This window comes from Dama dama, chromosome 23 (assembly GCF_033118175.1).
Source record: "Dama dama isolate Ldn47 chromosome 23, ASM3311817v1, whole genome shotgun sequence".
NCBI classification, from domain to species: Eukaryota; Metazoa; Chordata; class Mammalia; order Artiodactyla; family Cervidae; genus Dama; species Dama dama.
Genome location: NC_083703.1, coordinates 4,291,253 through 4,308,136, shown reverse-complemented (window position 1 = coordinate 4,308,136; position 16,884 = coordinate 4,291,253). Strand labels below are relative to the sequence as shown.

The 16,884-nt window shown below is 42.9% G+C and overlaps 1 protein-coding gene across 6 annotated transcripts in view; it reads right to left on the bottom strand.

Annotated features, from left to right (window-relative positions):
- Window positions 1-16,884, bottom strand: part of PLCB4 (phospholipase C beta 4) — a 454,299-nt gene that overhangs the window by 139,064 nt on the left and 298,351 nt on the right. For all 6 annotated transcript variants that reach the window (XM_061125931.1, XM_061125930.1, XM_061125929.1 and 3 more), the window contains 3 exons: window positions 8,385-8,465; window positions 7,053-7,112; window positions 5,448-5,591 (listed from right to left, as the gene is read on the bottom strand). In XM_061125931.1, coding sequence (XP_060981914.1) covers window positions 5,448-5,591; window positions 7,053-7,112; window positions 8,385-8,465 — 285 coding nt within the window. The remainder of the gene's footprint in view (window positions 1-5,447; window positions 5,592-7,052; window positions 7,113-8,384; window positions 8,466-16,884) is intronic.

Here is a 16,884-nt window from a genome sequence, read left to right as displayed (position 1 = left end):
ATACACAAAGGGACTTCCCTTGGGTGCAGGTTCAGTCCCTGGCTGGGGAGCTCAGATCCCACGTGTCTCGTGGCCAAAAAACCAAAACATAACACTGAAGCAATATTGAAACAAATTCACCAGAGTTTAAAGATGGCCCACTAAGAACACTTTATATATACAAAACAACAAAATGTATGTACTGAGCACTGATTAAATGTCAGGCACTGAAGGTTCTAGATGCTGGGGATGTAGTAGGGAATGGGGAGGCAGTAAATGAATGTATGGCATGTAAGTAGCGGTAAGTGCTACGCAGAAAAATAAAGCAGGATAAGGAGTTAGCATGTCTTGAGGGGAGATGAGGCAGGCAGCTAAGGTGAGGTTCCAGCAGGGACCTGAGAAATGTGAGGGAGGGAGCGCTGCATGTAGCTGGGGAATCGTATGTTCCAGGCAAAAGGAATCATAAGCACAAAGTTCCTGAGGCTGGAAGGAAATAGGGAGAGGGAGAGGATAGCAGCCAGAGGAAGGGAGGTGAGAAGGGATTCTTTAAGGCCCCATGAGCCTTGGAGGGTTCTGAGTATCAGTGATGGGATCTGAATTATGTTTAGAAACATCCCTCTGCTATTTTATATAAAACTATATATATATAGCTATATATATAAAACTGCTATTTTGGGAACAGACTACACAGACAAGGTCAAGGCAAAGAATTAGGGGAGAAATGTTATCGGCTGGGAGGGCGCTGCAGAAACGGTGACGGTAGAAGCAGCTAGATTCTAGACACAAGAGTGTTTGTTAACAGACCAATCAGGACACACGAGGAGAGTGTCCACGGCCTCAGCAACTGGAAGGATGTGGCTGGAAGGTCTGATGTGGACTCACGTTTAGGATCCTATCAGACATTTATTCCATAGGGGAGAAAGGTCTGTAAAATTGAGCTCAGATCTTGTTAAAGAGGTAGAGGGACTAGGCAAGTTTATTTACTCTTCAAGCAGAGGGCATGGCTGAAGAAAAGACAAGAGGAGCTATAAAGATGTCTTTTATACACGTGTCATCTTTTATCTAAACAAGAAAATGCACCATCATTTTCACTGTCTCGGGTACTGTGAAAATATTTTGTGTTTATTTGAAACCTTAACTCTAGTAAAGTAAGATTTGATGTTAAATGTTATTGACTCTCAAAACACCAACTTGAAGTAAGAAAAGATGTCAGAGAACCCTTTTAGGAAGTGGAGGAACAAGGAAGTAAGATGACTTTCAGAGTCAGGCAAGGTCCCACATGGGAAAGCTGGTCCTCCATGGACAGGACATGAATTGATGAATTCCACCTGCCTGGATTCAATGTTTGGTCAAGTGAATTTTTCAGAATCATTGGACTGTAAGTATCATTGGACTGTAAGTATCATCAGGAATTAAGAACAGACTCAAGAATCTCAAATAAATAGTCCTAGGTAAGGTCTGTGCTAGAAAACCTCTTAAAACTTCTATATCACTGGTCAGACCAAGACTTGTCAGATGGCATAAAACAAGCAAAACATTCTGACCACCCAGAGAATGGCTAATCCTCACAGTCAATAAGCTATTTTTCAGCATTTTGTAAGTTTCTGCTCTCATTTTGTGTGAGTACCATGAATTATTTACATTTATTTCCATACCTGTTTATGTTTGTAATAAAAACTACGATTAGTAAAAAATGCTTGTGGAAAGAAAGAGGGTTGCTGGTTCTTCCACTGGATAGTTGGGAAGATTTCTTTAAAGATAAGAAATATCTTTATAAAGATATTTATAATTGTAATAAAGATATTTATAATTATAAATTATAATTATAATAACGATAATTGCTAAAAATTTTTTCTCAAGTTCTGTGTAAATGAGACAACTAAAAGATTAGGGAAAGAAGTTATTCGGTAGTAGGATTCTGTTCTCTAACTGCTCCAAGAATGTCTTTAAAGTGGACTCAGTTGTATTTTAAAGAAACCAAACTGCATATTTCAGACAATGCATTATGGGTGAAGGACAAGTGGGAAAAAAAAAAGGCTTCCCAGGTGGCACTAGTGGTAAAGAATCTGCTTACCAATTCAGAGATGCAAGAGACAAGGGTTCTATCCCTGAGTAAGGAAAACCCCCTGGAGTAGGAAATGGCAACCCACTCCAGTATTCTTGCCTGGAAAATTCCATGGAGAGAGGAGCCTGGTTGGCTACAGTCCATAGGACCACAAAGAGTCAGACAAGACTGAGCACACGTTGGCAAAAAATCCATCAAACACAACCAATAGACCCAAACTAAATGCAAAGATCTTGGCTCTAACATCAAAAGATTGGCCAACAACTGAACCAAATCTATATGTTTCAAGTTAGAATAGAGTACCTGTGGAGTTCTGTCCCAGGCCATACGTGTGAGGCTTTACACCAAGGCCGCAGAAATGGAGCCCAGAGCCAAGGGCACCTCTGAAGCTGACTGAGCCCCTTTGTAACTGTGGCTCCGAATCCCCCCTGATCATCACCAACCAGCTTCCTGACACCAAATTCAGCAAAACTGCCCACCCCATGATCACCCTATCATGCCCTAACCAGTCACCTAAAGCCAAGCCTCCAGCAGGAATCTGCTTTGTCTTGAGGTTATAAAAACTGGCTACTAACCCACGGAAAGTGTCGCTTCTCCCTGTCTATCAGGAGGTTAGCCCGCTGCACTCGCAGAGCCCATGTTATCTCTGCTCTGTGTTCTTAATAAACTCACTCCCTTCTGAAAGGCTCTGTGTCTGCAAACTCTTTTCCAACCCACACTCAGCCTGCCATAACAGTGTTTAAGGTCTGTAAGTGTAATTTTTTAAAATGATGATTTGCTTTAATTGACTTCTGTGATAATGTGAACATAATATCGCCAGCTAAGAGCTGTTCTATGGTCCCAAGATTCTGGGCTCCTAAGCTGTATTCATGTCAAAATGGTACGACCACAAAAAACCCCAAATCTTGTCTTGAAGTATAGACTTCTACCCTGGAACGCAGACTTATATATCACATATTTGTGACTACAGTGTTCAGACCATGGCTCTTAAATAAAACAAGACTGCAGCAGTCAAAGCATGGAAGTAAGAACATTTCGATTTACTGATCTGAGCCACCTTCCCAGGACTGTACTTGCTCAGGGATGGGGTGGGGTTGACAGTATCACACAAGAAATCAGAAGGCTGAGTTTTAGGCTGAACTCTGGCCTAGCCTGCTGTGTAGACTCAAGCGAGTTCTTTAAACTCCTTGGCTTCCTCTTCTACATCTGAAAAATGCGGTGTCTCAGTTCCACCTCTAGCTCTCAACTGCGAGGACTCTGCAATCTGAGCAGTGAACGGACACTGAGGGCTTTCGATGAGAAAGGTATAGCCACTTTCCACGTAACGAGTCCTGCAACCTACAGAGCAATCCTAGGAGCAGGCACTGGGCTGCTGTTCCACTTTGAGATGAAGCAGGTGAGGCCCAGCGAGGCCACTCGTGTGTCTCGGTCACGCAGCTGGGAAGAGGAAGAGGCAGGATGCGCGGCCAGGCAACTTGTTCCCGATCCCAGATTCTTAAGGTCACATGAGTCATAGGGCTTCTTGTAATGCGACAGATTGACAAAAGACATGACACAGGTCTACAGAGCTGTCATTTTGCAAAATTTCAAGCATCTAAATATCTGTCTGATTAACAAGTCTTTCTCTTTCTGGGTGATCAGCATGGACTTCTGGGATTGAATGTTGCTATGGCAGATAGCAACCAGAAAGACCTTTGTAGCAAATAACCTAAGCGTGCACTGGAAACAACGCTTGTTCAGATCGGCAGGGTTCAAGAAACCATCCAACTGGGTGTTGATCCGAGCACAATAATGAAAGAACCTGAAGGCAACATCTGTTCTCCCAAAGCGAGGTGATCTGGAAAAGCAGCATAAAACCAGCCAAGCCATGCAAGTACAGAAGCAAAGGCTCTCACGTCCTGTGGAACATCCATTCCTGCCTGGACCCAGAGCCACAGCTGGGAGCTTCTCAAACTTTACTGCACATATGAGTCACACTCTGTAAGTGAGGGTGAAAGAGTCTTGATGGTCTCAGTATCTGTAGAACTCAGTTCTGCACCCGGTGATTCTGTGTCCAGGGTAAAGTCTTCTTATCTCAGTTTCATCAAATAATCTTACCTGGATATTCCCTGAAGGCTCTAAAGTTCAATATTTCTAATGATGGCCTTTCTCATTCAACCCTGCACTGAGCTTCTACTTGCAGGATCAATGGGAAAATAAAATGCCCATCTCCCAATCCCCCAAACCCAGATCTCTGCCATGGAAGAGCAGAGGCCCAGGCCTCTTCACACATTTTATGCAAAGATAATGGTGCTCTGTCCACAGGTAACACTGCCCGAAGACAAACAACTTGCAGGAGAGTGAATTACATTCGAGGCTTTCTACTTTGGGCAATATCTCTTTGAGACTCACTTGCCAGGGCAATGGTAGGCTGGTTATGGTATTAAGATGGATCATAACCCAATACTTTCATAGCTTACAGGCAGGGTAGGTATCAGTCATCTAGAAACTAACAGGGTAACCACAGCCATATGCAGCAACTGAAATTCAGTTCATCTGAATTGAAAACACATATTATATTTTGACAACTTTGTATGAATAGAAGAATATAAAATATGTTAACTGATTTTATATTGATTTCGCATTAAAATGACCTATTGGGTTACAAAATGACATACCAGAATTTAAAAAGATACATGCATCCCTGTGCTCAGAGCAACACTGCTTACAATAGCCAAGACATGGAACCAATCTAAACGCCCATTGACAGAGGAATGGATAAAGATGTGGTCCATTCATACAATGGACGACTACTCAGCCATAGAGAAGAATGAAAGAAGGCCATTCGCAGCCCCGTGGATGGACTCAGAGATGATGACACTAGTGAAGTAAGCCAGGCAGGCAAAGATGAATAATACTATGTGGTATCACTTCTGTGTGGGATATAAAATAACAAAATTAATTTTACCTGTGGCTACCAGAAAAACTTAAGCTACATGTGTGGCTTGCATTATATTTCAGCTGGGTAGTGCTGCTCTGACCCTTTGCTGCTCAAACTGTGGTTCTCAGACCAGCAGCACCAGTATTCACTGGGAGCTTGTTAGAAAGGGAGAATGTGTCCTCACCGCAGACCTACTGAACCAGAATCTGCAGTTTTACCAAATCCCAGATGATCCTTGTCTACATTCTGGTAGCGAGGCTCCTACAACACACCACAGTCAGTGCTCAGGCTGCTGGTATTCATGAGCGACATGCTGAAAGGGTATCGCGCTTGTTGAATTTTCTAAGCAATGGAAACTTTCTATAAAATTTAAATTAAATTATACAATTCAAAATATATATCAAAATGACATTATACATGAAAAACTATGTGCACCACACATGTCCATACGGGAATGGAAGGAGGTTGTTTCATGGAGGATACCTTAGTTATTTCTGGATTTTCAGCCACCATGTACGTGAAACTGATGTTCACCAGATCTGCACCACTGCAGACACAAACTATCCTCCCTTCCAGATCATTTTCTGATTTGCCAAAAGCTTCAAGAGCAGCCAAAATTTTGGGATCCTACAGAGGTAGACAAATAGGAAAAAAATACATTAGATCACAGAGCATAGAAAAAGAAACTACATTTGATGTAAAAACATCCAGTAAGGCAAATTCTTCTATCTAAAAATGTCCAGGTATCTAGTGTTATTCTAAAACTCGTATAGGTAAAACCTATAACACTACACATTACTGGAACTCATCTGGTAAGAAAGGTATAAACAGTTATTGATTTAGAAGATGGGGAGGCAGGGTCTTTCTTTCAATTGCGGCTTGTAGTTATTGGAAGACATGAACTACGGCAACAGGACTCAAAGGCTCTGCCTGAGACCTGATTATGTCTGCAAAGGTCAAAGGGGGTTCTCACAGAGAACAGTCACTGGGGATTCACACAAACATGCAGGGCATTGCCACAGTCAGCAACCTCAAGTTATTAAAAAATGAGACTGAGTCTTTCAAACAGCCTGGACACAAAGAATGAATACGTGCATCTCTAGGAGCCCTGGCCTCCTCATTTGGAATGAAAACTGTGTAAGTTTGCCCTAATTAACAAATAAAATAGTGGCTTTGTCCTCTGAAAGAACTCGGGGGGAGAGGGGGGTGGGAAATGCCAAGGTAGTTAAACAGAGATTTTAAACTAACATTAAATAAAGAGGGTCACTAACAAAAGACAAAAACAAAGTGAGGAGCATAATTTTGTTTTGAACATCTAAAAACCTGCAAACCTGCAAGACTATTATGGAAAAGGGAATAAATGCTGTGCTGGAATATTCTAGGAAAAAACCATCCTTTAAATTTCTAGTGCAAACAGCTTCCCATTCAAACAAATCAATCCCTGTGAAGAAGGCTTATTCATGTGCTCTGCCATTCTTTTTTCTCTCAGAGGCAAGCTGAGCCTTCAAGGTGAGCAGGGTCTGCGTGCACAGGTGCACAAATATGGAACTACCCGAGTCATCTAAATTTCCACATCAGCCATGGACCAGAAGTGACTCACTCTTTGCTGAAAAAGAAGGTGGGGATGGGGGGGAGGGGTGCTTGTCAGATTAATTTCTGAGTTAAGGGAACAGTTTATTTCAATGCTCATACCACACAAGGGTCATCAGTTTCAAAGGTTAATAACAATTTCTAATATAATTAAACCCAATGCAATCCAAATCACCCAACCATTACAGATGAGATTTCTAAACTGTATCTGTTCTTCATCCAGCTGAGGATTTGGGGGATTTACCCCGGTGGCTTGGTGGTAAGGAATATGCCTGCAAGGCAGGAGACAAGGTTTCAATCCCGGGTCAGGAAGATCCCCTGGAGGAGGAAATGCAACCCACTCCAGTATCCTTGCCTGGGAAATCCCACAGAGGAGGAGCCTGCCAGGCTACAGTCCTTGGGGTCAGAAGCGTTGAACACGAATGAGCGACTAAACTACAACAAAGGGGTCACACAGCAGTCTGTATCTAGAAGAACAACAAACATCAACTTGGCTACCTTTGGTGTGGCTCCCAGCCGAACACTGTTGATGAGGGAACATTCTAGCACTTGGCCTTCCTGCAAAGAGAGCATACAACACGGCAGTGAGTCTAAATTCTGCCAGACCTATAGCACAGACAGCTGATTAGCAAACGTTTGTGATGATGAAGGTGATGCTGATTAGAGTAAGGCAGAAGCAGGATTAAAAACAAGTAATGATAACGATAATAATTTTCAACAATCAAAAATAGTCAAGATATTTTCAAAGTAAACTTTGGTCCATTCCTGCAACGTGAAGTAAAACCAATACACTGACACTGGGTTGTGGTGAAGGAAAGTGCAGTGTTTACTGCAAGGCTCCAGGCAAGGAGAGCGGGTGGCTCTCGCTCTAAAACCCTGAGCTCCCCAAAGCAAAGGGTTTCAGCTAAACAGCTTCAAAGGGCAGCTGAGGCAGGGATATTGCAGGGCATCCGATCAGCTAGTGCACATTTCTCTGACTGGTTGATGGCGAGATAACATTATTAATCCTGAGGCTCCAGGAGGCTATGTCCTTATGGTCATCAAGTAATTAAATGCTTCCATTGGGTGGGGGCTTTAGGATCTGTGAAATAACTCAGGAAATGTGCATCAGATATGATCTAGGAACTTCAGAGAGGAGCTTAAGCAGCGGATGTAGGGGAGGGGTCTGTTCTGGGAAGGCCCCAGAGCATCCTGCCTGGTTGCAGAGACCCCAAACATTCCATTCCATATGTACAGATATACACACATATACATGCAGAATGCAACTCTGAATAAGTACAAAATGTTACTTTTATATATTTAACATTGTGATTACTGCCATGTATATTATTAAATATATGTGTGTACATGAAATATCAGTGGGACTATACTAACTTAAACTCTGATTCTACTCTTCAGAAATTCAGCTCAAAGGTTCACAAAAAGTGAACGCTGTGCTATGTGTTAAGCCCTGGAAAGGGCCCTTAAACGAACCTCTGAGACTTCAGCTTGAATACCTCTCTTCTGGGAAATCTTTCTAGCTCCCAAGATTTAAATCAGACTTGCCTGCTTTTAAGCTCATGTAACCTGACCTTCTCTTTTGCAGCTCTCAATGTCTTGTAACTTTCTTTCTTTTGGATGCCCGACTTTGATCCTAAGCTGGAATCTATAAGGATCACATCCTTGACCATTGCTATATCCCCAACGTCTGGCACACAGAAGCACATTTTAAGTCTTGAATGAATGAATAAGTGTCGGGTCTGTGCCCACAAGGGGCTTTTGGTCACTTGTGGAGAAATGAAATGCCTTCACCCTGAAAGTAAGAAGGAGCGACTTGTTTCTGTGCCATACCTTGCCTTCACTTCTCCAGGTCAGAAAGAAGCCAAATTCATCTACTTTGAAGAGGCAGTTGGGTTCAAACACAAAGGATTCCTGTGAAAAAGAAATGTGTTGATCTGCATGACTCACACCATTTTGAATCTAATAAAAATGCAAATATCTTTTAGCATCTAAACAAGAGACAAATGCATCCTGAATCTAATGACCACATTTCTCATTATATTATGTAACATTTTCATTTTGAAAATTTCTTGCTTTCACTTTTGCATTGAAAGACTGATCAGTTTTATACAGCATCTTCCTTTAAGGCAGTTTTAAGAACAAAACATATTAATGCTCTGAAGGTACATAGAGGAGAAGTTTTTTCTAAGATCTGGGGAAAAAGAGCTCCTGGAAAGAAGGACTCCCAGGTGTCAGCCAACTGGTCTCACTCCACACAAGAGGAGATCTCTAACATAGTATCAGAAATCAGGAGAAAATTTTTTTTAATCACTTTTTTTTTTTTTTGTTTACAGAATTCAGCATTCAGAGGTTTACTCAGATAACTGCTGAGTTTTCTGCTTTTATATCCAATCTCATTGCGTGTTCCATAAACCGGGACTTAAGCAAGACTTTGAGCTACTCCAAGTATAGTCCTGGGAGCAACAGCATCAGCCTCACTTGGGAGATTGACTGAATTGGCGGAATCTAGGGCTCCAGGCCAGACAGACTGAATCAGAGTCTCTGGGGTGGGAACCAGAAATCTGTGTTCCAACAAGCCCTCCAGGTGATTCTAATACACAGTAAAAATCTAAGAACCACTGCTATGGACATCAGGATCAGATCAAGATGGAATGTTAGCCAAATGCAGGGGCCCCACAGCAGCTAAGCTGTGTTTCCCAAAGGATTCCTGGTCTTTAGCAAGAAAGCACCATTGTTCTTAAAAACTCCAGGCGAGTTCTATGTCAATGAAAGCAAAAGGGCCCCCAGGAAATGAACCCAGATGTCCTCTGCCCTCTGCCCTCTGCCTGCATCACACCAAGACTTGGCACTCACATGTCAACAAACCCACTTCTCGTGACCTAAAGAACTTGTCCTGGATGATTATAACACTGCTACAGGGGGCTGCCTGGCGAACGGGAACGGGGTATGACTTCAAACAAATAGAGAGCAATCACTGGATGAAGATTTTAAGCATAGTCCAGACTCTCAATTCAAAACTCATTTTTCTGCTGATGGGCATCTAGGTTGCTTCCATGTCCTGGCTATTATAAACAGTGCTGCGATGAACATTGGGGTGCACGTGTCTCTTTCAGATCTGGTTTCCTCAGTGTGTATGCCCAGAAGTGGGATTGCTGCCCATCAGCAGATGAATGGATAAGGAAGCTGTGGTACATATACACCATGGAATATTACTCAGCCATTAAAAAGAATTCATTTGAACCAGTCCTAATGAGATGGATGAAGCTGGAGCCCATTATACAGAGTGAAGTAAGCCAGAAAGATAAAGAACATTACAGCATACTGACACATGTATATGGAATTTAGAAAGGTGATAACGATAACCCTATATGCAGAACAGAAAAAGAGACACAGAAATACAGAACAGACTTTTGAACTTTGTGGGAGAATGTGAGGGTGGGATATTTCAAAAGAACAGCATGTATACTATCTATGGTGAAACAGATCACCAGCCCAGGAGGGATGCACGAGACAAGTGCTCCGGCCTGGTGCACTGGGAAGACCCAGAGGAATCGGGTGGAGAGGGAGGTGGGAGGGGGGATCGGGATTGGGAATACATGTAAATCCATGGCTGATTCATATCAATGTATGACAAAACCCACTGGAAAAAAATAATAATAATAAAAAAAAAAAAAAAAACAAAACTCATTTTTCTAAATTTCAAGGAAGTAACAACATTTATTGTTAATGCCAATGTCAATATCAGATTTTAGAGTCCCAGGGGCCCTGAACAAAAATTTGTGTAGTTTTCTGACACGTGAAGAATTATCATGTGCAAGCAGTCACCGTAATGAGTAAGATGAAGGAATGGCATTATGTGACCTTTGTCTATGGGATAAAAATCCAGTTCTGCCACTTAACTATTTACTTTCTCTTACAAAGACTCTAAGTCTCAGAATCCTTATCTAATAAAAGGAAATATTTATACCTACCTTTTAGGGAATGAAATGAGATGATAAATGCAAAGTACTTTTACATTTTACCATGAACGTGAGTCACACTGCTACACAGTTCAGCAAGTGGTAGCTACCATTCTTCATCCCTGGTTCAAGTTTACATTTGTGGTAGCAAATTATTAACAATGTGAATTTGTCAATATGTAATGTTTTCGACCCACAGAAATGCACTTCTGGATGGTTCAGCTTTTTAGGAAAGGTGTGACCCAGAAGTTGACACTTTAAATGGGTCTTAGAGGATGAGCAGAAGCTACCCAGGTGAGGCAGAGTGGCAGATGTGCAGGGCTGCTGACAGCAGGGGCTTCGGAGGAGTTGATGCGGTAGGTACATCTTAAGGGGGTGGCAGGAGATGAGACTGGACACATAAATAAGGCTAGATGGAGGGGTGGGGTACATCATACAAAAAGGTATTAAACGTAACCCAAAAGGTCTTGAATCGTTACTGACTGAGAAACGAGAATAACCAAACTATGAGAATGAACACATTGGAGAATACTTTCCAAGCAATATCTTAATGTCAATAAAGAATTTCAGTGTTCAAAAGTATGGCCTAAAATGGTGTTTACAGAGTAGACCTACAATGAATCAGCTACCATCATTATTTATTTATGTACACCTAATCCAATTCCAAATAGGGATTTGGAATGATCTAGGAAATATACATGATAAATAAGAATGATTTTCCAGCTTATTTTGAGGTGGAACTTACAGTTCCTTGGCCTCCTTAACGGCAAAGTTCTTTTTTCTTTCTTCCTCTCTCAGTTACTTAGTACCCTCTGACTTTACCTTTACTACCTGGGAATTTGGATTCCTAACATCTCACTCTTGGATCATCCGATGCTTTTAATGCCTAGCTCTATAGTCTTCACTCTGCTATATTAATCTAAGTTCCTACAACTTCCTATTCATTAATCCTGCCCACCCCTCGCTAACCACCAGGCTTCCCTTGCTTTTACTTCCATCCTGTCTAGTTTATTTCCATGGTCCAACATTACAATCACTTCCCTCACAGACATCTTGAACTTCTGTGTCTCATTTTCTGTTTTCATGGCCGAAAAACTAAGTCCATCCTGTCCATTTTTTAATCACTAAATTTGATGGAGAAAATCACAAAACTGGATTGTCTGGCTTTGGTTTACTTTAAAAAAGAAAATCTTGACTTTCAAGATTATAAACTTCAAATGGATAGTCCACATGATTTTCAACCTTATAATTCTTTCTTTTAAAGTTCCCCATTCTTCAAAAGGATTATCTCAGAGCTTCTCAAACTCCTTTACTCCTAGCCAATTACTGAACTTCATTGATTAAATAAAGGAAACTCATCAGATGAGAACTTTCTCCATCCTTCCCCCTAATAAAGTATGCTTTCGCCCATCAAAGGTCAATCCCTCCGCTTCTGCTCCAGATCCAGTCGTCTTCCAGATTCCATCCTCTATCACCTACACAAGGATTTCAGTCTTCTATGTATCATCGTCCGATACACATCAAGTTTTCTCTCTATGAGGTCATTCCTATCAGCACACAAATAAGTTCCAGCCATCCCCACTTACTCCTTCAATTACTCCCTCATGTCTCTGATCCATTTTAAGGGCATAGTATCTTGAAGAGTTTGTCTCCAGCCACTGTCTCTACTATTTCTCTTCCATACCATCTCTGACCAATTCCATCTGCCTTCTGTTCCTCCCACTAGCTAACACTTTTCTGCCAGGTTCACCATGACTCACTTTCACACTGCCATATGCAGGGCACACTTTGATTTGCTCTTCTACATGTTCAACATAACAACTTCTTACATGATCTGCAGAAGTCGGCTCTGGGGATTGTTATTTCTACTATATTCCAAGACCTCCTTTAATGCTAGAGCTTTAACACCATCTGCTTCTTGATGACTCCCAAATTTGTAGTAGTGGCCCCAGCCTCTCTGGGTTCTCAGTTCAGACATCTAACTCTCTTCTTGACTTCTTCACATGAATGTCTCTAAATTAACGCATCCATAACCAAATTCTTTATTCCTCACCCTCTTTCCCCAAGCCTTTCCATTACAAGACATTCTGGGCTCAATACTTGTCACTAGTGTCCTGATTTACTGAAACTACAATCATCTTGACTTTCCATTAAGAAGTCCATTTTCATAGCATCCATCTCCACCACCACCAACACTACCTTGGTCCAGAGTATCACCATCTTTTTCATAGATTAATCAACTCATTTCTACTCTTTCCTTCACAGCAGCCAGACTGATTCTCCAAACAGTGAAGCCATTTAATAGATCCCCATCATATTTGGGATAAAATCCCAACTCCTAGCGTGGGCTAAAAGGTCCTGTATAATCTGGGTCTTAGAGACCTGATCTCACATCGTTCTCTGTCTTTGTTTTCTTTCTTGTTCACTACACCCATCAGTACTCTTTTCCTTAAGAGTACTTCTTAAGCTCTTCTAGCCTCAGGGCCTTCGCATTGGCTGTTCCTCCTTCCTAGGAGTCTCTTCCTACTGTCTTTAGCTTCTCTTCATCCTACAGGCCTCACCTTAACTTTCCCCTCTTCAGAGGGGATATTTCCTTGACATCCCTAATAGGTCTGTCATTTTATTTTCTAAAATAGCATCTTGATTATTTCTTTGCTTGCAACTAACACAGTCTGCAGTTATTTCTTTGTTTATTATTCATGGCTTGGTTCCTACACCAGTTTAACCTCCATGAGGGCAGAATCCTTGAAACTTTCTTGTTCACATTTGTGCTCCAAGCAACTAGTACATCAAAGGCACGCTGAAAGTCAATTCATGCACCAAAATTTAAACAAATCTTTTTTTTTCAAAGATACTTCACAGTAGGCTAACGTATAAAATGTAAACCAGAAATCATGCAAGTTGAGGGGGTTGCACCAGGCCCCCATAAGGGTGAGTCTCTGGAGGCCTCCCATGAACAGACAAACAAACGTAAGGCCACCATCGCTTAGGCTGCCTGCCTGGAGGAAGCAGAAGCTTTTTCTACTTCATCAAGCTCATCTTAGAGGTTGGGTATGGTTTTGAGGTACCTCCTAGGAATCCCTTTCAGAACAGGAGAACTGCCTGAATGCCCCTACAAAGAGATTATTTTCAAAACAAGATAAGAACCACGGGCAAGGAGAAGAAAAATAAAGCAAAATAATACTTTGTCCTGGCAAAATAAGGACAAAGTAAAAGATAAGTTTTCAGAAATTTTTGTTAAAAGGTCCTACACAGTGAGAATAAGATGCCTCATTGGCTCTGGGCTCCCTAGCCACAAAAGCAAAAGGGGAAAATATAATTTGCCAGGTGCCCATATAGTTCATAGATAAAAATATCAGATGTCAGGATAATCAACTGCCAGAATAGAAATTCTCTAGTGAGACACTTAAGGAGCACTGGCAGATGCTAATAACAAGGTTTCCAACAAAACCCACAATGGGTTGAAAGTATCCATGGAAATGAAAGTGCAAATCTGAGGGGTATGTGACAATAGGCTGAAAGAACTGAAACCCAATTCATTTAGGTTTCTCTGCACCTTCCACCAACAGAACCACCAGACCTGCAGTGAGCAAAGGCTCCCAATCTCTATTCTTCTTCCGTAACAGCGGTTGTAAATGTCACACAGGCACCTGCTGACCAGGACGTGGGCTGCAGCCCCATGATCACACTGAGGCAATGATATCCCCAGGTCCCTTGTCAGGAAAAATCCCTCTCCAGATCCGAGTGTGCCAGGGGAGAATAAAGGAAGCTGGGCCCTTCTCCCTCACAAATCTGTTGGTTGGCAGTTGACAAATGGTAGTAGGATTCTCTGACAAGGATGCAAACTGTAATGGCACTTCTTCCTGGTGCTCAGAAGTTCTCTTCTCCCAAGACTCAACCACAGCTCATCACAGTCACACCGCAGAGCTCGAGGACCAGGTAGCTCACCCAGTCCACACCAACGTTGCCCTCTGGCCCCCGGGAGAGGCGAAGCTGGGGGTCTGGGGGCACACCAACGTTGTCCTCTGGCCCCCGGGAGAGGCGAAGCTGGGGGTCTGGGGGCACACCAACGTTGTCCTCTGGCCCCCGGGAGAGGCAGAAGCTGGGGGTCTGGGGGCAATCTCTTTGGAAAAGGAGAGAAGCATCGCTTTTGCTGGAATTGCTACAGCGAGAAGCTGGTCCTGCCTTGAGGATCCCTGACCTGAGGGCTTCCAGAGACCCTGTCCCCATTTCATCAACAGTGGAGTATATTTAATGGCTGCGTCTCAGCCTTATTTTTGTGCAATTTTCACCTACCGCATACTACCTTCAACATTATTCAGTATCAGAGTCTATGCTTCAAAGAGTCAAGTTACTTTCAAAACGATTTAGATCAAAAATATTTTTCCTTTATTTTAATTTTAAAAGTTATTTATTTGATTAAACAACATTTCATCCTATTTTTTCTCATAAAGAGTAGCAGATATCGTAGCAGGCCAAATACTCTAAAGAGGAGGGAAGTATTTGGGTGAAGTTTCTAGATAACAGGTGATAACAGGTGGTTGATTTTATTTTAACTGTGATTTGTGGTTTTATCTTACTCTGCCTCTCCCTCACTCTTACCCACCAATAATACCTGAGTTAACTGTGAATGACTAGACCTTTCTACCCTAGGGTCTGCATCATCAAATAGGGAATGACAAGTCTTACTACCAGGGAGGGACAGAGATTTGGGGCTGGTTAACAAATGTGTTAACTCCTCTCTATTTAAACTAAACTACTCTTCATTTACCTAGCTGTTCCAGGCCTCTTCAGTGCTTGCGACTGGGTAGGTAGATTAGAACACAGAGAGAGATTAGAACATCGAGAGGAGTGAAGCGAATGAGGGCTTCACATTCCACAACGAGAATCCTAATTTCTGAGAAAGAAAACCCTCAGGAGGCGCACTGCAACCCAGACCTTGTAGCTTATCGTGAAAGTGAAAGTTGCTCAGCTGTGTCCGACTCTTTGTGACCCCAGGGACTATACAGTCCATGGAATTCTCCAGGCCAGAATACTGGAGTGGGTAGCCTTTCCCTTCTTTAGGGCATCTTCCCAACCCAGGAATCAAACCGGAGTCTCCTGCATTGCAGGTGGATTCTTTACCAGCTGAGCTACCAGGGAAGCTGGCTTATCGTTCCTGGGCTCACATGCCAGCCTCCTCTTCAGCATATGCCAGAGAATCTTGCCATGGTAACATCTCATCTCTCCAAGCTTAACTGGCCCCACCTGTAGCTTGAGAAAATGGGTACCAGCCTCCCAGGGTTCTCAGAGTTGAGAAAGCCTGAGTGCCTGGGACAAGGTCAGTGCTGCAGACCTGGTAATGTTACAGCCACTGTGTAATTCAGGGCTCCTGTGCAACAAAACTCTACAACAGACTTCCTGTGATGACACCAATGAGCCAGATGACCGCAGCCCAGCCCGGAAGCCACAGGGCCACGTGGGGCGGTGAAACCTTATAGCTATGTGTCAGTACAGCTCATGTGACAGAGACACTGAATTCTTCAGTCTCATTTAAACAGCCAAGTATGACTGGTGGTTACCATATCAGACATGCAGTTTTTAGAAATGAGGGGGTGGGGAAATGTTTGGAGGAGGGGCAGTTCAAACTGGTTTCTCTGATTCTGAAGCCTGTGTCTGTTTGACTCTGCCAGCCTTGACTGAGGAGGTCCTCCTCTGCTTAAAATCAACGGGCTTTTGGACTGTCAGTAAAGGAACACTGCGTTGGTAGGCTCCACCTTGAGGAAAACATGGGGCTCCTTGTCTCCTGGTTTGATAAAAGCGGAGGAAGAGAAGAGAGCTTTGTTACGGCTGGAGAGAGGCGAGCGCAGTCGCGGTCAGGGAAAGACCGTGAGGGGTCTTCCCAAGTATAAATCACACTGTAAACTGCTACCACCAAACAGTTCTCACTCAGCACTGCGCAACGTTTGGAGCACTTTGGACACGCTGACTTATTACCCTCCCAACTTCCCATGAGGGAGGAGCGCTTAATATTCCCATTTTACAGAGGAGGCCACTGGGGCGCAGAAATAAGGTGTCTTTCCCAGGGTCGTGTAACCAGTGAGGCAGGGCTGAGACGGCGGGCCTCACCGGAGCACGCCTTCGCATCACCTCTGCCCTGAGACCCATAAGTGAGACAGCGACATTGTCTGGAGTGGGTCCAGGGAACTGCTCAGTGTCACATCAGAGGGACGCTTGGCTGCCCCACCCCCGAAGGCCAGTAACCATCTCTCGGATCGGAAGGGCTTCAGGAATGTTTCAGTTCCAGTTACCACATTTCTCAAGCATTCTCTTGTGAACTCTATCAACTGTGTGGACCATATTTATTAACTGTATAGACCTTATTTATTACC